Source organism: Lepus europaeus, chromosome 7 (assembly GCF_033115175.1).
Source record: "Lepus europaeus isolate LE1 chromosome 7, mLepTim1.pri, whole genome shotgun sequence".
Lineage (NCBI taxonomy): Eukaryota > Metazoa > Chordata > Mammalia > Lagomorpha > Leporidae > Lepus > Lepus europaeus.
In genome coordinates, this window is record NC_084833.1 from 60,576,146 (window position 1) to 60,600,458 (window position 24,313).

Consider the following 24,313-nt stretch of genomic DNA (forward strand, 5'->3'; position numbering starts at 1 on the left):
CATCACTTGATGTTGACGTCAGCAAACAGCTCTTCTCATCCTGCATCCTTCATCCTGCTTGGAATTCCAGGACTAGAGAATTCCCAGTTTTGGATTGCCTTTCCATTCTGTATTATGTATGTTGTAGCCACAGTTGGCAATATCATTATCCTTCATATAATCCGAACTGACCACACATTGCATGAGCCCATGTACCTTTTTCTGGCCATGTTGGCTATCACTGATTTAGTCCTCTCCTCCTCTACTCAGCCAAAAATGTTGGCCATACTCTGGTTTCATGCTCATGAGATTGAATATCATGCTTGCCTCATCCAGGTGTTCTTCATCCATGCCTTCTCTTCAGTGGAGTCTGGGATCCTCATGGCTATGGCCTTGGACCGCTACGTGGCTATCTGCTTCCCACTCCGGCACTCTAGCATCCTGACCACAGCTGTAGTGGTTAAACTGGGGGCAGTCGTGATGGTGAGAGGGCTGCTATGGGTGAGCCCCTTCTGCTTCATGGTCTCCAGGATGCCCTTCTGCCCCAACAAGATCATTCCCCAATCATACTGTGAGCACATGGCTGTGCTCAAGTTGGTGTGTGCTGATACAAGGGTCAATCGTGGATATGGGCTGTTTGTAGCCTTCTCTGTGGTTGGCTTTGATATAATTGTCATTGGTATATCCTACGTGATGATTTTGAGAGCTGTGCTGCGGTTACCCTCAGGTGAAGCCCGCCTTAAGGCTTTTGGCACATGTGCCTCTCATATCTGTGTAATCTTGGCTTTATATATCCCAGCCCTCTTCACATTCCTCACCCACCGATTTGGCCATCACGTGCCCCGAGTGGTACACATCATGTTTGCTAATGTCTATCTACTGGTACCTCCCATGCTCAACCCCATCATCTATGGAGTTAGAACCAAACAGATCAGGGACAGGGTTATCCGAGCATGTTGGGGGAAAGACCCCTGAATCAAGGGTAACTGCATCACCATGACTCCATCTGCTCCACTGATCAAAGGACATAGTGAAAAAGTTTCTCAGGCTGTTGCATATCATCACAATGTCATCTCTGTGAACAACTGACCCAGGCACTGCAGCCCTCAGGAAACAAGCAAAACAATTTTCAGAATACAATGAGCACTCTGAGAGACGTGACAGATGACAAAACTTTGTCAACCTTTGTTCGTCATCACAGGAAAATAATTTGTCATCTAGTACCTATATAATAAATTATTATCAAGATATTATTAAGGTAAAAGAATAATTTTTCTTTCAGAAGTATACTTGGTACATTGTTTAAAAGGAATTTAGAAATTTGTATCAGTTAGGAAGTATATATATTTATTTTCCAGTTTATCAATTTCTTTATAGAAATAGAATTTTGAGAACAGAAACATGTATAGAAACATACCTAAAATCATTATTTATAAAAATAAAACCGAAAATCATTCAATTACTGTCCTAAAAGAAACTAGCTGAAGCAATGTACAACTGAAATCATCTGTCTTTACTTGTTGTATTTACAAAAAGTGTCTGAACATTTGAAAAGTGATCAAGATATAATATTATATTGAAACAGAAGGGAAAAAACAATTGTCCATAGTGTTTAATGCCAATTCTGAAAAGGAGTAAATAGGTAGAGAACACATTTTGGGAAATGCATGCCAATGCCATCATAACTATGTGGATTAGTGAAGTTGTGGGCTTTTCATTTTTTATTTTTACTTTTGTGTTTTTGAAAAATTAACCTCAATTGATGAAGTTTAATTAAAGTATGAGTAAAAGGTAATTAAAATAATAATGAAAGCATACAGAAAAGGTTGAATAAGTGCCAAAGCTTAGGGAAATGGCAGGATGGCATGGACAATTTGAGAGTAAAATGGATCATGGAATAGACTAAGATCCACAAAAGCTAAAAATCTAGGTGTAAAATTGCTGCCGGGTCACAACTTCTTGATACTGTTAACAATGAGGATTGGGTGAAGTTTGTTTCCCTTTTCCAAAAGTTTTTATTCCCTAAGGACAATGGGTTTCAGAATGAAGGAGAAATTTAGGGTAAAAAATTAAGAGGAAAATTCTCTTCTGAAGCTACTTATAGGAATCAGTGTTGCACAGTTAAATCATAGCTCCTTTAAAACTCAGTTGTTTTTAAACAATTAGAACCTAACAGAGACATTAAAAGAATGTAATAGATTACTTTAACTCATTGCTTTAACAGAGGATCAGATTCTGAATTCTATGTCAAAGAGAAATAGATTAATAGTTTTTGTATCCAAATTAAAACAACATTTTCTTTTTTTTTTTTTTTTATTTGACAGTTAGGGTTATAGACAGTGAGAGAGAGAGACAGAGAGAAAGGTCTTCCTTCCGTTGATTCACTCCCCAAATAGCCACTACAGCCAGCGCTGCACTGATCCGAAGCCAGGAGCCAGGTGTTTCTTCCAGGTCTCCCATGCGGGTGCAGGCGCCCAAGCACTTGGGCCATCCTCCACTTCTCTCCCGGGGCCACAGCAGAGAGCTGGACTGAAAGAGGAGCAACTGGGACTAGAATCGGGGCCTATATGGGATGCCAGCACTGCAGGCAGAGGATTAACCAAGTGAGCCACAGCGCTGGCCCCTGGACAACATTTTCTAAATAAGGTAACGCATCAGCCTTAGTTACTTTTAAGCAGTGTTGAACTATTTTTCATAAATAGTTTATGAAAATGTATTTATATTAGGTTTTCTATAGAATTTAAGGTGCTAAGATTACGTAAGTTTACATTTAGACACATTTATCTCATTTGCCTTTACCAAATGCACATTTAGCAGTTACACCTCAATGACCTAAGATGTTGATATTATATTATAACCATATACAAATTAAGGTCAAAATTGCATTCATAGGGAATTATACTCCTTTTATAAACCTCTAGCTATAAATCAATGACATTAAACCAGAGACTGCAAAATCTACCTTAGGGACTTCAGCGAATACTGATTACCCATGGCTCTATTATCAAAAACTTGTTAAAACGAATTGAAAAATAAGATTGGCAAGTTACAAAGCAATATTTTTAAAGGCAGTGATCTTCCTAGATTCATAGAGAAAAATTTCTTCAAACCCAATTTCTAGTTACAGTTGCTTTTTACCCTAAGAACACCTTAGGCCAATGATGCTCTAGTCAACAGCCATTTGGGACTGCCTCTGAAACAAAAGTTCAAGCAGCTACAAGGCAGGTCCCAAAGGTGGGCTAGGGGCTGATGTGCCAGGGACAAGAAGTCCACTGGAGTTTGTTCACCATTATTGTTTGGTTTAATAGTGGAGAGCATCCATCAGAGTAGATGGTTACAGAGATTTTTTTTCTTTTTTTTTTTTTTAACAGGCAGAGTGGACAGTGAGAGAGAGACAGAGAGAAAGGTCTTCCTTTACCATTGGTTCACCCCACAGTGGCCACTGCGGCAGGCGCGCTGTGGCCGGTGCGCTGCGGCCGGCCTACCGCGCCAATCCAAAGCCAGGAGCCAGGTGCTTCTCCCCGTCTCCCATGCGGGTGACGGGCCCAAGGACCTGGGCCATCCTCCACTGCACTCCCGGGCCACAGCAGAGAGCTGGACAGGAAGAGGAGGAACTGGGACAGAATCCGGTGCCCTGACTGGGACTAGAACCCGGTGTGCCAGCGCAGCAGGCGGAGGATTAGCCTATTGAGCCTCGGCGCTGGCCGCAGAGAGATATTTTAAGGAGGAGAATCTGATAGGTGAAAGAAAAAGGGGAAATTAGGCCGGCGCCGTGGCTCAACAGGCTAATCCTCCGCCTTGCGGCACCGGCACACCGGGTTCTAGTCCCGGTCGGGGCACCGATCCTGTCCCGGTTGTCCCTCTTCCAGGCCAGCTCTCTGCTGTGGCCAGGGAGTGCAGTGGAGGATGGCCCAAGTGTTTGGGCTCTGCACCCCATGGGAGACCAGGATAAGCACCTGGCTCCTGCCCCTCTTCCAGGCCAGCTCTCTGCTGTGGCCAGGGAGTGCAGTGGAGGATGGCCCAAGTGTTTGGGCTCTGCACCCCATGGGAGACCAGGATAAGCACCTGGCTCCTGCCATCGGAACAGCGCGGTGCACCGGCCGCAGCGCGCTACTGCGGCGGCCATTAGAGGGTGAACCAACGGCAAAAGGAAGACCTTTCTCTGTCTCTCTCTCTCTCACTGTCCACTCTGCCTGTCAAAAATAAAAAAAAAAAAAAGAAAGAAAAAGGGGAAATTATGGAAAAGAAGATGTGTCTGAAAATAGTTATTAACCCGGTGAGCTGGCTTGTTTGAAGGGCCAGTCTAGGAAATGCTCCATAATGAAACCAAGGAATTAAGTTTTTAGGAACTGGGGAGACCTGGCAGGCAGCTCAGCTTGGTATTCAGTTAAAAGGCAGGGACAAAAACGATCAAAAGACCTCATTATCCTGTCTTACTTACTCATGTAAAATGAAAGAGCCATCAAAAGGTTAGGATACCTACTTAGTTTTTCCCTAAAGAGGGAGCTCTGAAAGATGGAATCATCATTCCCTTTCTATTCTTATGGCAAAATTGGAACAAGAGAGAGAGGGGCAAAGACCAGTTGGAGGATGAGGGCTGGAGGGTGAAACCATGGAGAGAACCCTTGTTATATATTCTTAAAGTTGCATTTGCTTCTCCAGGAGGAGGGTGTTAGGGAAGATCATTGATAAGATAGGGGAATAGACTTTGGACAAGGCCTAATTCTGAGATTTGGTCAGAAGTCCTGGGCGGGAGGGGGAAGGTACAGTGAGCCAAGACAGTGAGAACATGACACAAACTTAGAAGAAAGGGGTATTGGCCCTTTGGGTGAGATCTTTGGAAGTGGAGAGTTTGAGCTGGAGAAAGCTTAGACATAGGAAAGCTTCCACTTTTCCAAACGCTCACAGAAGTGGTAGAGATCCCAGTAATGTTGGGGTTAAACATGTCATCAAACAACCATTTGGACTGAGTTGTCAAAGCAGGAGATAACAGAGAGGAGGGTTGGGTAGAATATGGGAGGAAGCAGTTCCCATGGCAACCTGTAGAGTTGGATCAGCAGATATCAGGCATCCTAGAGATCATGGCTGTCCCACAGCATGAGATGGAAACAGAGGGCAGGGGTCATCACCCATACATCCACTGGATCCCAGGGCCTAGCCCATAGAAGGGAAACAGGAGCTTGAGTCATCACCCACACTCACTGTTGCTCAAAGTCTGTAGAGGCATGAAGCCATAGGAGTCATGGTGCCCAGTACCAGGACTTCGAGATTAAGCAGAGAAGAACCACAATCCACAGTGGAGATTATTGTGAGAATCTCTCATTCCGCAACTTAACTAAGGATTTGAAATGCCGGTGTGTGGATGGAGATCATCAAGTGTTCAGTGGCGTGGAAGGAGTCCCAGGGGCATGTTTTGTGACTGGCAGAAATCCAGGACCCCAAGGCAGGTCAAATCCCGAGCGGAGAGCAAAGTCAATGACGGAACCTGGATCTGAGTCACGGCACCAATGTAAGGCCTCCACAAAACAAACACCAGAGTTGGAGGAAAGGTTTACTGTCAGGTGGGGGAGGCCCGCTGGGCCAGGGGAGAGGGTGAGAAAGAGAAGGAGAGCATAAGAGAGAGAGAGAGATCAAGAGAGCTAATCTGGGGCCAGTGCTGTGGCACAGAGGGTTAAAACCCTGGCCTGAAGCACCAGCATCCCATATGGGCACTGGTTCTATTCCTGGCTGCTCCTCTTCTGATTCAGCTCTCTGCTATGGCCTGGGAAAGCAGTAGAAGATGGCCCAAGTCCTTGGACTCCTGCACCTTTGTGGGAGACCCAGAAGAAGCTCTTGGCTCCTGGCTTCAGATTGGCACAGTTCCAGTCATTGAGGCCATCTGGGGAGTGAACCAGCGGATGGAAGACCTCTCTCTGTCTCTGCCTCTCCTTATCTCTCTGTGTAACTCTGACTTTCAAATAAATAAATAAATCTTTTTTTTAAAAAAAGAACTAATCTGTAATTATTTTAGTTTACTGTATATGTATATGGGTGAAATGGTCATCTTTCCATTTGATTATTGTGTATAGCCCTTGCATATACTCTGGCTGAATTAGGGTCTTTTTACTTTTACCTGCTGAATTAATTCGGTGGAGCATTAAGCCTTTGATTGCATTGTAAATTAAAAATGTGTTATCTTAAAATGAAACAGAGAGAGAGAAAGTGGGAGGGAGGGAGAAAGGAAGGAACACCATTATGTTCGTAGAATTGTACCTATGAACAATATGGAATTTGTTCTCTTTGGATTAATATCACATTAAAATGAAAAAAATATATCAGATGGTAAATACACTCAACTTGTTTTTAATGAAATGTTCTATGAAATGTATGATTTGTACCTGAAGCCTCTGTTCTTCTAATTGCTTCTGAGTCCAGGCACTCAGAAACCCTGTCCAGGGGATATGTCCAGCAAACAACAGAAACCGCAAGAGTTGCAAAGAGAGGGTGAGCACTAGAAATGGGGGGGGGGGGGGGAGCACTATGGCGTAGTGGGTAAAGCTGCCATCCTCAGTGCTGGCATCCCATATGGGTGCCAGTTCAAGTTCCCACTGCTCTACTTCTAATCTGGCTCTCTGGTATGGCCTGGGAAAGCAGTGGAAGATGGCCCAAATCCTTGGGACCTTGCACCCATGTGAGAGGCCTGGAAGAAACTCCTGGCTCCTAGCTTTGGATCAGCACAGCTCCCGCCATTGTGGTCACCTGGGGAGTGAACCAGTGGATGGAAGACCTCTCTCTCTCTCTCTGCCTCTGCCTCTCTGTAACTCTAAATTTCAACTAAATAAAAAATAAAATAAAATAAAATAAATGTGTTAGGACAAAAGGACTCCAGTAAAGGAAAGAATAACATTTTTTAGAAACAGATGATGTGTGCAAAGGAGGTAGATGGGGAAACATAGAGGAAGGAGTAAGAAGACTGGCTGTACAATTTAAAAAGGGGATAAAATGCAAGAGAAAATTTAGATAGAATTCAAAGGTACTAACTACAAGTGTAAAATATCCATGAAACCAATTTGAATGGAGTCAACACAAATGAAGAACTGGATTCATAATGAATTGTCTTTGAAGTAAGCAATAGACCATTGAGGAGAAAGAAATAATAGGAAAAATTAATAAGACTGACAAGAACAATATCACAGTATGTGCCCTAGAGTAATAAGAGCAGGTAAATAACCCATCCCAGGCTGTGTGTTTGAGGAAAGGTGGTCACCGGAGGTTCAGGAAAGAGAAATAAATCCTGAGTTAGACCACCATAATGGAATGAAAATGGTGATGCAGAGAGGGAGAAAGAAGTTCCACGTGTAAAAAAAAATCAATGAATACCTGCAAGATCACAGAAGTTCTTGAAGGCTTAGGTGCATGGAAAGAAATACAACAGGAATAGTTTGGAACTAATGATTGTCAGGGACCAGATGGTGAGGAGATTTTATAACCACATTGTGTTCTTTATTTTGAAGCAATGGAAAAGTAAGTGGTGTAAGGACCGGTGCCACAGCCATATCATCAAAGAGCAAATGAGGACTATTACTGTGGAATCTATGCAGAAGAAGGATTGGATGGCAGAAGAAGTGGCAACAGGAAAACCAATGAGAATGATGCAAATTAAAAGCCTCAGGAGAAAAAAACCTGCAGTAGTGTTTATAGAATTAATTGATTGTTACTCATTGTATATGAGCACACATCTTACAAAGAAAAAAATAAAGCGTTAGAGTTGAGACCAAGGTTATCTTATAATTATCTTTGATTCGGTATCATGTCCCTGACCAAAGCCATTACTGTTCTGATCAAATCAATTTAACTCCTCTAGGAGTATTGGTAGGCACTGACATGCAAATACAACTATATAGAGATGGAAAGGACTTTGAGAGGTTTTTAAAACGCACATGATGGGGGCAGGTGCTGTGGCACAGGGGTTAACATGTCACTTGGGACATTAACATCTCTATATCAGACTGCCTGGTTTTGAGTCCCACCTCCACTTCTGATCCAGAATTCCTGTTAATGTGTATGCTCAGAGGCAGCAGTGATGGCTCAAGTATTTGGGCCTCTGCCAGCCATGTAGGACACCTGCATGGAGCTCCTGGTTCCTGGATTAGGCCTGGCCCAACTCTGGCATCTCCAGCATCTCTCTCTCTTCCTCTCTCTCTCTCTTTTCTCTACCTCTCTTTCTCTCTTTCAAATAAATAAAAATAAATAATAGTAAAAAAACTACATGATACCATACTGCATAAATAATTCTACAACTTTATTTAAAATTCAACTTCTTCATTCTTAACTGTTAAGATACTTACGCATCATAATAATCTCTCTGATTAATATCTCTAGGAAGAACTCCTGTTTTCCCTTTTGAAGACCATAATATTTTTAAGTATTATCTGTCTATTCTTATTTATTTATTTCCACAACCAGCTCAATCACTCTTCTATTCTGTTTCCATGAGTTTTACTTTTTGAAATAATACTTGTATTTGCTTGTCTGGCATATTTCACTAAGTATAGTGTCCAGCAAGTTCATCCATATTGTAGTGAAACACACGATTTTCTTGCTTTTTTAAACTGATAAGAACAGATACTACACTTGATCTTAGCCAAAAGGCTGAGAAGCGATTTTTTTGCTTTTTAAAGCTGAATGACATTCTATCACATTTTCTTCAACCATTCATCTTTTGACAGACACTGAGGTTATTCTTATATCTTGTCTATTACGAATAATGCTATAACAGACATGAGATTAAAGATATCTCTTTGACAAAAGAATTTTATTGCCTTTGAACCTATACCCAGTAGTGGGATGATGCAATCACAGAGTAATTTTCTTTTTTTATTTTTTTCAGGAAGCTCCATATTGTTTTTCCCAATGACTTCACCAATTTATAATCTCATCAGCAATGAACAAGAGTTCTCCTTACTTTACATCTTGCCTAAATCTACTTTACAAAATGTTTTGATTACTCTTTTGTTTTGAAACTAGTTAGGCTGGGTTCTGAAGTCTTCTTTACCTTATTTGATCTGAACAAAACCAAAGACCTACTATGTCTAATTCTGACAAAAAATATTCATCCCTGGTTTCCAAACTCGCTATCATAATATCTGCTTTTAAAAATCATACTGTAGGCCGGCGCTGTGGCTTAATAGGCTAATCCTCCACCTGTGGCGCTGGCACCCCGGGTTCTAGTCCTGGTCGGGGAACGGATTCTATCCCAGGTGCCCCTCTTCCAGTCCAGCTTTCTGCTGTGGCCCGGGAAGGCAGCGGAGGATAGCCCAAGTCCTTGAGTCCTGCACCCACATGGGAGACCAGGAGAAGCACCTGGCTCCTGGTTTTGGATCAGCGTGCAGCGGCCATTGGAGGGTGAACCAACGGCAAAAGGAAGACCTTTCTCTCTGTCTCTCTCTCACTGTCCACTCTGCCTGTCAAAAAGAAAAAAAAAAAAAAAGAATCATACTGTGAAAATACAATGAATGGCAACAAAACTGGGCATACATAAATGTCAAAAAAAAAAAATAGAATATTGCAGACTAGCTAAAAAAATTCTCCAAGCCTGACAGGAGAATCCCAAAGGAACCATGACCTTGTAATGACTGAAATTTAACACATATTTCAAAATTATACACATTGGAGAAATACTGCTTTTTGTTCTAAAATTACCTTTCCCCTTTCTATAATAGACAGAAAACATGAGAATCATTCCTAACTATACCAACCCATATGTTATCTTCCACCTTCAGGTATCTACTGCTGTCACTATTAATTCAATCACCGTGCATTTCTTGAGGAGTTACCTTATACACTATAAAGAGTTTATTAACAAACCAGATCCAACTCTTTTAAAGAATGCTACACTTGGACACTGCAGACATTGTCTTGTAAATGAAAGAAAGTGAATATTATGATTAGTGTTGAATTAAACCTTTGAATATAGAGTGAATTCAAATTATATTTTTGCAAAAACTGATGAAGGCAGAACAGGGAGGGAGGGGGAATAGAGAGAGCAAGGGAGTGTGGGTAACTGTGATTGTCTTCTTAGAACTGTATCTATGGAATACATTAAGTCTCTTCTCTTTATATGAATAAACATTTTTAAAATAAAGAAAAAATATTCAAATCAAGGAATTGAAAAAGAAATTATTTTAATAAAGAAGGAAAAACATGATTTCCTCAAGTTTTGAGAAATAAATTCCAGAAAATTAATGGAAATTTTTCAAAGTATAAAAATAATTAATATTAGGAAGAAAATTAAAGTTCCAGAAGTACAGAGCTAACATATTTAATGGTGACCTATCAAACCTAATTTTATTAAAACTTGTGATAAGTCAACACATCTACTATCACACTACTATCCAACACTTTATGGAAGAGTACTGGTAAATTTACAAAGACAACTAAATAGAAAGAAATTGTGTTACTTTGGGAAAAAAATTTTATTTGGGTTTTAATTGTATTTTTATGGAAAAAAAATCCTAAAGAGTAGACTGCAATCCTTTTTTTAAAGATTTATTTATTTATTTGAAAGGCAGAGCATCAGAGAGAGAGAAATATCTTCCATCCACCAGTTCACTTTCTAAAACCACAATAGCCAAGACTGGGCCAGGCTGCAGCTGGAAGCCAGGAACTACATCTAGGTCTTCTGCATGGGTGACAGGGACCCAAGCACATGGGCCATCATTGGTTGCCTTTCTGAGTGCATTAGGAGGGAGCAGGAAGTAAAGCAGTCAAATTCAAACCACCAGTACTCCAATATGGAATGCAGGAGTCACATGCAGTGGCTCCACCTGCTTGCATCCCAATGCTGGTCCCAGACTGTAATCTATTAAAATTGTTTACTGAGATACGAGATATCACAAATGAATAGTTTCCTCTATTCACAAAATTAACCACTGAGAAATTTTATAAAAATAAAACTTTATTCAAGAAAGCCTAAAAAGTACAAAATGTATTGCTAATACAAAAATTTGCATTTGGTGGCAGAGGGAGATCCATAAAAATTGATTAAACACAAAGCCCTTTATTCCTTAATTCCTGAATTGAAGAATCCTCAATGCTGAAGAGATGTGAATTCTTCTATAAATATATATAAATTCAAAGCTTTGTCAATAATAAAAGTCTTAAAATATTTAGTTGATACTAACAGATGGATCTTAAAATATAAGTTCTGTAAGTATGCTAATGTATTCAGTACAATATGGAGAACAACAAAGATGGGAAAGGACTTGACCTTTAATATATCAAAATGCAACATAAGCTATTGGAATTAACAGCACGCAAAATTGGCAAAGGTGTAAAAATACATTTAAAAATCATTAGAAAATAACACTATTCCCTAGGAAAAAGAGAATGAGGGCAAAAATCATGAAAATATTGTCTTACATAAAATGAATGAAGAACCGATTATGTGATTAATAAGGTTAGTCCATTAGCTAAAAATTTTAAAAACATAAAATGGCCTTTATTTTACAAAACTTGCACTTGAGTTAAAAATTTGAGATAAAAATAAAATCTATATATTAGAATAATGGAAATGCATTACTTAAGAACTAAATGAAAACCAGCTACTAAAATATTGTCATAGAACACTGTATCCAACTCAAATGCCACTGACTGCTGAAGATGTATGTAAATAAACTTAGAAATACAGCTTGTCATATATGCATTGGAACACCAAGACCAAACAACGTAGACATTTCTGGTTAAAAAAGGCATCATAGGGGCCAGTGCCATGGCTCATTGGTTAATCCTCCGCCTGCGGTGCAAGCATCCCATATGGGCGCCGGGTTCTAGTCGCAGTTGCTCCTCTGCTGTGGCCCCGGGAGGCAGTGGAGGATGGCCCAAGTCCTTGGGGCCCTGTAACCACATGGGAGACCAGGAAGAAGCACCTGGCTCCTGGCTTCGGACTGGCATAGATCTGGCTACAGTGGCCTTTTGGGGAGTGAACCAATGGAAGGAAGACCTTTCTCTCTGTCTCTCTCCTTCACTGTTTAACTCTATCTGTCAAATAAATAAATAAATTTAAAAAAAGGCATCATAATATAGATAATGAGATATAAACAGATAATTGGAACATATTTTTACAAAATATAGTGAATAAGAGAAGGCAAAACTGGTTACAAAACTGATGAAAGATTAAAATAATTAAAACAATCTGAAATATAATATTCAAGGAGACAGTAGAGGAAGTGAAAAGAGTTACTAAGGAAAGAATATAAACCTCCTTCTACTATGAAAATTTTAAAAATGTCCCCCACAAACTCATCACCATTTTGGTGATGAACCAAAGATCAAAATGCATGATTTTTGTTCTTAACTACTCCATTCAACATATATCTACTATCAGCTCAGTGCACAGCATCCACCTTTGTTGGCCATTTGCTTGTTTTTTAATATCATTAAAATCAGTCTACTAGATGAGTGCTTGTAACTTGTTGAGCACATTAGAATCATTTGGAAATCTTCTAAAATATATTTGAAGCCAAGATCTCAGTCTAGATCAAATCAACCTGAATGTCTGAGAGTAACACCCCTGAATCTTCATTAAGTTGAATAATGTGTCTGTTGTTTTCTAGTGATTTCTGTAGTTTTATTGATGGTGAGGGACTTAGAACTGGGAAGCCTCGTTATGAGTATGTAAATTTCCATATCTAGGGTTTTGGTCATAGAGAAAGTGGTGGACACCAAGATGTATGGTGATTTTGTCCAGGCAAAATAATGAAGATTAAGACGGAATTCTTTGTTCCTCCAGTGACTAACAGTAGGACTTGGAAACCATTGCCTTCTATGGTCCCTTTTCTATAAACTTTGGACTTTATAAATATCCCTGATGTATTTACTCCAATTGTTTCTATGATGGTAAAAATATCAAGACATATTTGAAGTAGTTCTTTCTAAATATAAATGGCTATTATGAAGAGAGCTAGAAGGGAACTCAGAAAATGAGGATCCCGTAAAATGGTGGAGCTGAAGCCAAGTTAAAGGACCCAAAAAACTTGTTTTCTAGAAAATAGAAATTAGCCAAATAAAAATATTGAATGAAACAAAAATAAAATATCCATAAACAAAAAATGTCAAATTTAGGGTCACAAAAATCATAATAATTCTGTTTTCTTTCTGTAACATAATTAGCTTTGATATTTTCTCATAGGAATAATTATTTGTTAACAAAGTTCTTGCTGATATCACACTTAACTCCCAAACCTTCAGCTTGGATCTATTCTGAACACCACTTCCCTCTATTTCTAGTCTTTGTCTCTAAATTGCAAAATTTCCTAGACTCTCAATACTGCCCAGAATTCTTTGCACATCATTTTGGACTCCAATAGGGTTTCCTGAGCCCTCATTGCTTCCTACAGAGATGCAAGTATTTGAAAGGCCATGGTGGCCGGCGCCGCAGCTTAATAGGCTAATCCTCTGCCTTGCGGCGCCAGCACACCGGGTTCTAGTCCCGGTCGGGTTGCCGGATTCTGTCCCAGTTGCCCCTCTTCCAGTCCAGCTCTCTGCTGTGGCCGGAGAGTGCAGTGGAGGATGGCCCAAGTGCTCGGGCCCTGCACCCGCATGGGAGACCAGGAGAAGCACCTGGCTCCTGCCTTGGGATCAGCGCGGTGCGCCGGCCACAGCGCGCCGGCCTCAGTGGCCATTGGAGGGTGAACCAACGGCAAAAAGGAAGACCTTTCTCTCTGTCTCTCTCTCTCTCTCACTATCCACTCTGCCTGTCAAAAATTAAAAAAAAAAAAAAAAAAAAAAGAAAGAAAGAAAGAAAGGCCATGGTGATGAAAGACCTGTAGAAGGGTCAATCAGGAAATATTGGTGTTTCTGTCACACATTCTTTCCGGTCAGCCAGCTCAAAAAGTTGAAAAGCGGTCTGGAGGACTTGAGAAGTAACTCTCATGAGAGCCTGGGTGTTATACTTGTTTGATGTCACCATGATATTTGGAAGAGTTAACAGACGCAGAAACACAGGGCCTGCCCCTAGATGTCACTTTCTATTTAGGGAGAAAAGTTTCTTTTAAAAAGAAAGAATAAAAAAAGAAAGTAAAGGACATGAACTTTGTTCTGCTTTCATTATTATGTGAGCACTTCACATGCTAAAGTTAAGATAAACAAAGAAAATAATTTGCAACCTGATATAAAACCAAAATTGTAATGAACAATGGCAGCTTGGTCCTCAAAGCAAGAAAACTTCAACCATTCCTTGTAAACTTGGACTCTTTCACAAAAACAATTTTATCTGTGATTTTACGATGTTTATATCTGAAAACAAATTATGCCCTTTGAGAACATGCTGAGGACTCTCTGCCATAAACACATTGATGCAGACCTGGTGACCTTGGTGATTTCCCTTTAAATGTGCATTCAGAATTTTTTTTTTTAATTTCAAGAAGCATATCTTCTGAAAACTGTTTTGCACTCTTAAAATAAATGTTTCCTTTCAGTTTTTAAATGTTTATTCCTCATATCGTTCTTTCACACCTCATTGAAGTTGAAATTAAATAAATCAGGAGTGCTGAGAAGATACAATCAGAGAATTTCAGCAGGAGTCTAGGAAATGAGAGTGTGAGAGCCTTTTAGGCTTTAGCTGTCAAGGTTGAGTGAGGAAGACCTTCTGGCTTCATGGTTTCTGACATGGACTATCCCCGAGGGAATTCGCTTCTCCTCTCCAGATAATCACTATATCAGAAGTGGACAGCTGGCAGGGCTTTGGTAGCAGAACTACCTCTCTATGCAATGAAGCACCAATAATTTGCCAGCACCGCAAACCATACTGCTTATATTTACATGCTCATATGAGAAAATACAGATAGGCAATCACACACTCTCAGGTATGCAGTTAGGCCATCACAAAATGTGCGCCATCAAGGACACAACATTCACAGAATGATGACAGCACACTAATTATGCATATGTAACATACATAATTGTCCATAATTTCAGAGATACACAAGCTTATACATACACATACACTCAAATGCAAATCAGCCCGTTAAACAAATTACACGTTTATTAACAAATCTCATATATACACAACATACATGAATTATCAACACATTTTCAAGCTGCACAAAATATCCCTTCAGTTGTAAATACATGCATACTCTGCCTCACAAACAGTACATGTGTACAGATAAGCTCATTTTCAGATAATCATGCACATATATGCAGATTCCCTACCTTTGCATTTATGTATACAGAGGAGAGAGAGAAGTTATGGGTTAATGTATACAACTGCAGTCTCCAGTCTCAGAGGAGACCAGTGTGAGTGAGAGGGCAGTGGAGCTTAGGGAGAAGGAGAGAATTAATGCTTGGGGATAGGGGAAGGGCAGATATAGTCCTTTAAATAGGCCCTGACCTGAGGTCACTGTCAAAGACTGGATCCCAGGAGCTTACTCCAACCACTTATGGCAATGCCCAGATTAGTCAAAGACAGAACAGAGCTCAGGGTGAGTGAATCCCCATGGCTCAGGCACTCCTATCCTTCCCAGAGAAAAGAAGGACTCTGAGAATCGCCAAGAAACTGGAGGGTAAGACGATGCCTATGCAGAGGGCTAACTCAATAGGAGCTTCAGGTCTACATATCCATGACCATTGATTTTTTTTTCTTTTCTTTTTTTTTTTTTTTCATTGACCATTGATCTTTAATCCCACATGGAAATAAGACTCAAGAATTTCAGGGGCCGGCGCCTTGGCTCACTTGGTTAATCCTCCGCCTGCAGCGCCGGCATCCCATATGGGCACCGAGTTCTAGTCCCAGCTGCTCCTCTTCCAGTCCAGCTCTCTGCTGTGGTCCGGGAGGGCAGTGGAGGATGGCCCAAGTGCTTGGGCGCCTGCACCCACATGGGAGACCAGGAAGAAGCACCTGGCTCCTGGCTTCAGTTCGGCACAGCGCCAGCTGTGATGGCCATTTGGGGAGTGAATCAACGGAAGAAGACCTTTCTCTCTCTCTCTCTCTCTCTCTCTCTCTCTACCTGTCAAATAAATTTAAAAAAAAAAAGAAAGAAAGAAAAAGGATTCCACTGTGTCCTTCAGGCAAATCTCAGAATGGTAGAAAGACCCTTCCATGCATAAAACATCCATAAAGTAGATTTGATCTGAATCTCACCTGCACCAGTGTCTTCACTCACCATAGTTTCAATACACTGAAATGAGAAGAGTTTAAATTTCTTTTTATTAAAAAAAATGATATTTTTTCTGAGGTAGAACTAAAGGACATTTCCCTGAAGCTATTTCTCAGCAAGATTCCAGGGACTTATAGCAGCAAAGTTGGCTGGTAGACTCAACAACATACACCTAATAGGTGGAGGAATTAAGGTCCAGCAGACCAGTGACATTGACAAGTATAAGCCCATATTCACAGACGAAAGGTGAGCTCCATTTTGAAATCACAGCTCTTGAAACCAAATCTCCTAAACCTAAAGCTACAAATAACTTTTGCAAGGTTGTTGAATTTTGCATGCCTGAAAATTTAAGTTCAAAGCATCATGAGCCTACCTATAATGTTTGAAAGGGATGTGATCTAATTTCAGCTTTCACTAGGCACCCTGTTTGTGAGCATTCCAGTCTGGGAATAAAGGGAAAGAAACAGGTTAATAGCAGGATATGAATGAAGGACTATTGGGAAGGAAAAATATTATGCCATTCTCCTTTTCCCTAACCATGCAGTTGACACATATTTGCATGCCTAAGCCCAAAACAAATGGATGATCCGAGTTTCCCATATTGAAAATCTCACACATCGGACAAAAACGTCCAAGCATTGATCAGTTCCCTATGAACGCCACATGACTTTTAGCTTGTCACTCTCTGCCTATGTTGAGTTCATGAGTCTGTAGTGGAAAACGGACAAGGGAATTTCTGACAGCAAAGGCCCAAGATTCCATGGCATAGCAGCAGAAAGTACAGACAGGAAAGAAATTATCATGTCAAGGGTTCCAGCTCCCTCTTCAGACTTGGGTTCCAGGTAAGCTCTTCTCCTCTAGTATCCACCCAAGAAAGAAAATCTGAGAGCAGAGAATCAGAGCTGACAGGATAGCATAATAGAATGAGACAGGCTTAGAGGCATCTTTTTATTGGTGGGGATGGGTGGGTGGGTTTCTCTGTCCTGTGGAAAGAATAATGGGAAATGTATGATATTGGTGGATGGGAAGGGAGAAACTGGCTTTTGAAATGGCCTGCAGAATATAGGTAACTGAAATTTGGTTGTAGAATCATCACCCCAAAAAATAGAGTGTAACATAGGTGAGTTCTCCATTAAGCCTCATGGGAACCAGCAAATAAAGATGTTATCTCAGAGAAGCCAGTGTATCACGAGAGATGCAAAGGAGCCAACCTGGAGACTCTTCTAGAAACTCTAGTTCTGTAAAGTAGCAGAGGTCCGGTGTCAAGTGTATGTGTGTCTCTAATTCAGTATACAATCAAGTAAGCTATTTTGTATCTGTGTTTTTCATGACAGGATAACAGTCTCTACTTCGCTCACCCTGAATCTGAGTCCCAAACTTTATCTAGCTAAGGCAGTTGTGTACCACCAAGAGTGCTGGCTATGGCCATTACGTAGGACATTATTTAGTCTGTGATTGTGGAAAATAACTTAATTTCTCTGAACTGTTTTTCTCTTCTGTGTGAGTTAGAGAAATAAATTTTAAAAGCCTGTAGTTCTGTGCCTCAAAACATATCATTCCCACCAAAGGCAAAAAGAGATCATATACTTTGAGAAATTTTACCTAAAGCTAGAACCTTTTCCAGTACTTTTTTCAAGAAGAAGCATGGTCTATATATGATTCTATAGGTGTCTTTGACCTTGAACACTGTGTCCCCACATGGAAAGGTGACATAGAATGGGCAAAGGGTAATCAAAGAGGAAGATACTCTCTCAACAGAACAGAAGATACTCTTTGGCAAGACCACGCCAGGCAGAAGAGATATAAAAGTGCCTCTGGGCTCCAGAGGATATGTGGTTCTAATTTTGTCATACTCTAAATAGGAGTATTTGTTTTTGAGCAGTCCTGTAGCTATTCTCTAGGTAAAATGGTAATATCTCTAGTTTACAGTAATTCTTATAAAATCAAACCTCCATTTTTCTCATACAATTTTAACGTAGAGCAAATAAGAAAAAGGCTTGAACTGAGATGTTCATGAAACATTTTTTAGAACAACTTGATCTAGTTGAATAAAACATTTCTTAGCCCCTTCTTGCTATTTGTTAAAGGGATTTGAAAGGACAATCTTATTTGTGGGTGTTTCTGTTATGAAGGAAGAGCTAAGATTTTCAAACCAAGCCACAGGACAGATGAGGTAAATAGTGAAAAGGTGTTGGTTAAGAACCAAGTGAGATATGTACCATTCATTCATTCTGAGGTAGGTTATGGTTACCAGAGAGACAAGAAGGTAGCATCAGTTCCTGAAAGGCTAAAACAGAGGGTAGCACTGAGAAAATGTTGAAGGGTAGAGCAATTTCTAGGATGAGAAATAGATATTATGTCTTGTGGGCATAGATGGAAGTCTGGTTAAGAGGTTTCCATGGGGATATTTAAGGCTATTGTTCATCAGTTAACGAGGTGGTTTCTACTGAGTGATGGGAGCTGTTAATTCATTGAACAAAAGTTTATTATATTTCTATTCAGAAAAAAAGACATAGGTGCAAGGCTCACAGCTGAACTCACAACAAACTGATCATCCAGCAGAGGCATCAACAAATTATAACATGCTACTCAAATACATTGCAGCCCATTTTCATATATAAAGTTTAATTGAAACATAGCTACACACATGCATTTATATATCAATTATGGCTCTTTTTTTTACCAAAAGGGTGAAACTGAATAAAACAGAGAATGCATAGCCCAGAAGCCTAAATTATTTATGATCTGACATTGTACAGCTAGCTCTAACTGATCCCTAATATTAAATTCCATGCAGTAAAAATATTTTTTCATTCACGGATTCACAATTGGTAAGTTGGTTTTCTTTAACCTTCAAAGAAAATTCAACATCACTGCAAAAACCCATTTTTCAAGTCCTGGTAGTAGGGTTTCCTACTCTGAAAAGTGTCCAAATGTCTTAACAAAGGGACAGAAAGAACTTGTTTGGAAAACTGGGGTTGGTGGGAGACAGCTGTTTTGTCTAAAGAATACAAAGGAAAAACATGACTATGACACATCTAGCTTAGGATATCTTGCCTTCAAAAGAATATTGTTTCTTAAAAACATAATAACACTTCAAGCTAGAATGTTCTAATTCCATTTTGAATGACATGAATATGAATAAAAATGAAAAGTAGCATAATTTTAGATTATAAACTTTTATTCATTAAAACTTAAAATTATTCCAGTTTACCATTAAACCTCATCACCCCAATACCCAATTGCACCATCCAAAAGACTTATAAATAATGATAATAATTTATTTAATTATTACCCTCTACAGAGAGCGGATGATCTTCTCAATGGAGAACACATTAACCATCACCTGATGTTGGCTTCAGGGAACACCTCTTTTCATCCTGCATCCTTCATCCTGCTTGGAATTCCAGGACTGGAGAATTCCCAATTTTGGATTGCCTTTCCATTCTGTGTCATGTATCTCGTGGCTGTAGTTGGCAATATCATTATCCTTCATATAATCCGAACTGACCACACATTGCATGAGCCCATGTACCTTTTTCTGGCCATGTTGGCTATCAGTGACCTTGTTCTCTCCTCCTCTACTCAACCAAAAATGTTGGCCATACTCTGGTTTCATGCTCATGAGATTGAATATCATGCCTGCCTCATCCAGGTGTTCTTCATCCATGCCTTCTCTTCAGTGGAGTCTGGGATCCTCATGGCTATGGCCTTGGACCGCTATGTGGCTATCTGCTTCCCACTCCGGCACTCTAGCATCCTGACCACAGCTGTAGTGGTTAAACTGGGGGCAGTCGTGATGGTGAGAGGGCTGCTATGGGTGAGCCCCTTCTGCTTCATGGTCTCCAGGATGCCCTTCTGCCCCAACAAGGTCATTCCCCAATCATACTGTGAGCACATGGCTGTGCTCAAGTTGGTGTGTGCTGATACAAGGGTCAATCGTGGATATGGGCTGTTTGTAGCCTTCTCTGTGGGTGGCTTTGATATGATTGTCATTGGTATATCCTATGTGATGATTTTGAGAGCTGTGCTGCGGTTACCCTCAGGTGAAGCCCGCCTTAAGGCTTTTGGCACATGTGCCTCTCATATCTGTGTAATCTTGGCTTTATATATCCCAGCCCTCTTCACATTCCTCACCCACCGATTTGGCCATCACGTGCCCCGAGTGGTACACATCATGTTTGCTAATGTCTATCTACTGGTACCTCCCATGCTCAACCCCATCATCTATGGAGTTAGAACCAAACAGATCAGGGACAGGGTTATCAGAGCATGTTTTGGGAAAGATCTCTGATCCAAGGTTCACAGTATCACCTTGACTCCAATTGCCCCACTGATCTAGGGACACAATGAATAACAGTTGCCAGACCATTATCTATCATCACGAACTCAATTCTGTGAACAACTTCTAGAAATAAGAATTTTCAGGAGGTTTATGGAAGATGTGATGGATAACAAAATTTGTTGACTTGTGTTGATCATCACCAGTAAACAATATATATTTTTTATCTGGTAAATCAGTGAATATTACAAAAATGCAACCTATTATTAAGAAAAATATTTTTACACTATTAGTAGAAATATGTCAGCACTTTGTTTATTAAAATGACCTTAGAAAAATTACATCAAAAATACATATATTTCCCCCTATGGGAATCTCTTTATAGAAATAAAATTTTATGGGCCGGTGCTGTGGCGCACTAGGTTAATCCTCTGCCTGCAGTGCTGGCACCCAATTTGGGCGCCGGTTCTACTCCAGGTTGTTCCTCTTCCAGTACAACTCTCTGGTGTAGCCTGGAAAAGCAGTAGAGGATGGCCCAAGTGCTTTCGCCCCTGCACCCCCATGGGAGACCAGGAGCAAGCACCTGGCTCCTGTCTTTGGATCGGCACAGCTCCAGCTGTTGTGACCACTTGGGGAGTGAACCAATGGAAGGAAAACCTTTCTCTCTGTCTCTCTCTCTCTCTCTCACTGCCTGTAACTCTGCCTGTCAAATAAATAAAATAAAATCTTTAAAAAAAAGAAATAAAATTTTAGAAACCTAAACAAATACCAAGACACATATGAAATCATTATTATAACAAGCCAGAAAAACATTTTAATATTATATGATAAATAACCAGATAGACAAGTGCAGTTGATTTCCAGGTGCTATTTAACTACTGCATTTGCAATGAGTATCTGCATGAGTGAAAAATGAGTAAGATACAATACTAAATAAAAATGAAAAGAAAAATAATTATTCATAAGTCTTAATTCCAATTCTGTAAAGGAATACTTAAGAAAATAAACTTTTTACTTGTTGAACATTATGGCTAGGGGCACATTAAGACTATATTATAAAGTAAATTGAAATTATTTTATTGCAAATATTAAAGAAAAAAATTGGTAAGAGGGATAAGAAATTGAGAGAGGGAGGGGGCATGGAAGTATGGTTATATTCTTAGAAATGTATATAGGAGGGGCAGGCACCGTGGCTCACTTGGTTAACCCTCCACCTGCGGCGCCAGCATCCCATATGGCTGCCGAGTTCTAGTACCAGCTGCTCCTCTCCCAGTCCAGCTCTCTGCTGTGGCCCGGGAGGGTAGTGGAGGATGGCCCAAGTGCTTGGGCCCCTGCACCCGCATGGGAGACCAGGAAGAAGCACCTGGCACCTGGCCTCAGATCGGCACAGCGCCGGCCATGGTGGCCATTTGGGGAGTGAACTAATGGAAGGAAGACCTTTCTCTCTGTCTCTCTCTCTCACTGTTGATAACTCTACCTATCAAATTTAAAAAAAAGAAGAAGAAGAAGAAGAAGAAGAAGAAGAAGAAGAAGAAGAAGAAGAAAGAAAGAAAGAAATGTATATAGGAAATACATGAAATCTGTTCTCTTTATATTAAAAAATCTGAAACTAAAAATTTAACAAACCATCACTACAAAATAAAAATAAAAGTCCTTGACTACCTTTCAGGGGAAAAAAAGAAATTCATCCATATATCAATAATAGCTTCTGATAGAGATGTTTGTAGCATTTTCATTTTCTTCTTTCACTTAATTTTGTTTCAAAAAGTATTCAGTTGAAGAAGTTTAATGTTTACATGAGAAAGAGGCAGTTAAAATAATAACAAAGGCTACACATGAAATTAATTCCCAAAGACTAGGCAAGTGAAATGGACAATCTAAGTGGAGTAGGAATGATGAAACAGATTAAGATCCACAAAATTCTGAAAATTTAGATTAAAATATTGCTGCCAGATCACAAGTTCTTGAGACTATTACTAATGAGGATTGGGGTGATGACACTTCATTTCTCAAAAATATGCTGATTCTGTCATGACAATGGATTTTGGAATGAAGGAGACATTTTTGGAAAGGAAGAGAAAGATTTTCTTTTAAAGTAATATATGACTTGAGATATTGTCATTAGAAATTTTAATATTAATTTTCCTTGGAAACCACAAAATTTTATTCAGTTTTTAAAAGTATGTTTCCTTTGGAATCATGTACTTGGATTAACCCTTCCACCACCCTTTCCAACAAAAGCCAATAGCAAAACAGTTTCTAGTATCCAGGGCTTTATGTTACTAAAACCAACACCAAATGATGGTATTTTGAGAAGTATCAAAACCAGGTTTGCTTCTTCAATAGAAAAAGAACATGACCCAGAAAGAGTAGGAGCTCTGAAGGAGCATTTTCATGGTTAGTAAATTTTAGAATTAAAGGGACCTTCTCAGAGAACTAGTTAATCAATATGAGACTTTATCTTCTCTTTTAAAATTAGTTTTATAGGTTACAACAATAAATTTAAATAATCTATCACACAGTTTGATGAGTTACAATCCCCATGTGGCCACCATCTCCTCATGAAGATATAGAATGTTTCTATTTCATCAAGATTTCTCCCACCCCTTTCTGTACAATCAGTCCTCTCCAAACAAATTGGAAAAACCCTAACCTGATGCTTTTCTATTGCATCACTATTTCTCTATATGCCTCTGTTGTACACTAATACTTCTCCCCTTTGTCTTTTCTTCCCACACTTCTCTGCTTCAGAAAATGTGCACATAATCTCTGAGGGTTAGAGAACTGCTGTTGTTGCTGCTGCACCTCTGACCTACATTATCTGCCCAAACTTCTGGCTTCACTCAGGAATCTGAATAAAATGGAGAGATGTGGCCAGGGGGTGCCTGTCTACAACCCTCCCCATGGCCTTGATCCTGTGCTCAAAGAATGAGGTTTCACATGCAGTTAGCACACTCAAGAAGTAGAAAGTGACACAAGTAAAAGGTATGTTTTAATCTCTCTCTCAGGCACTATTTTGTACAACTCAAGGACAATATTATTATGGATGAATTACAATGTGAATTTCTCCTCCAAACTACATGATACACAGATCTTTGTTTGTAAGTCTAAGATTTTTTTCAGTTGACTTCTTAAAGTCAATTCCACCTAGGAGCTCTATTTTTTGTCTGTTTTTCCCACTTTCTGGCTCTATGCTATTCTCTGGTTCAGAAATAAACTCAAGATCATTATTTATATTCCTTAGTCTCTGTTTGCTCATTTACAAACTTGCATTGGATGATCACAATTGCACTCACTTACAGTAATGCAACAGTAATGTGAAGACCTGGAGGAAATTCTAGGGCTGACATCTGGAGGACTTACAGATAGCAGACAATTCCACATCTCTTGCATGAAGATCTGTGCTTAAGACAGACACCCTGAGAAGCGAATACCAAAGCCTGAGATTTCAGCTTCCCCGGTTTGGATAAAGTGAAGGGCCATGATCCACACAGTCACACATCACAACTTCAGAACCTTTTTTTTCTTCTTTACCTGGCCTCAGGGGGTGCAGTAGAAATAGCCAGTGACTTCACAGGTTGCACACAGAGACTACCTCTTAAAATTTGCTGGATTCTTCTCTTAGCTGCACCAGAAATTTGTGACCATTTCCTCATATTTCAGAATAAAACAACATTTCCTGACCTGACATTCCTACTTCTCAAAAAACAGAATGAGCATACATCTAAATAGGTACATTTATCTCCATTATCAGGGAGACTTGAGGACAGGGATGTATTGGTAAGTGGTGTGAAACACCCAAAATGCTTTACAAAAAAAGAAAGAAAGAAAGAAAGAAAGAAAGAAAGAAAGAAAGAAAGAAAGAAAGAAAGAAAGAAAGAAAGAAAGAAAGAAAGAAAGAAAGAAAGAAGAGTGT

General features: G+C 39.8%; 2 protein-coding genes and 1 pseudogene across 2 annotated transcripts; 2 read left to right on the forward strand and 1 right to left on the reverse strand.

Annotated features, from left to right (window-relative positions):
- On the forward strand, nt 1-954 carry LOC133763816 (olfactory receptor 52R1-like). The gene has a single exon (XM_062197552.1). It carries the CDS (start codon nt 10-12, stop codon nt 952-954), a length of 945 nt encoding a protein of 314 aa, XP_062053536.1. The 5' UTR covers nt 1-9.
- Nucleotides 955-8,450: 7,496 nt separating this feature from the next.
- On the reverse strand, nt 8,451-8,622 carry LOC133765012 (U2 spliceosomal RNA; annotated as a pseudogene).
- Nucleotides 8,623-19,455: 10,833 nt separating this feature from the next.
- On the forward strand, nt 19,456-20,409 carry LOC133763817 (olfactory receptor 52R1-like). The gene has a single exon (XM_062197553.1). It carries the CDS (start codon nt 19,465-19,467, stop codon nt 20,407-20,409), a length of 945 nt encoding a protein of 314 aa, XP_062053537.1. The 5' UTR covers nt 19,456-19,464.
- Nucleotides 20,410-24,313: the final 3,904 nt, after the last annotated feature.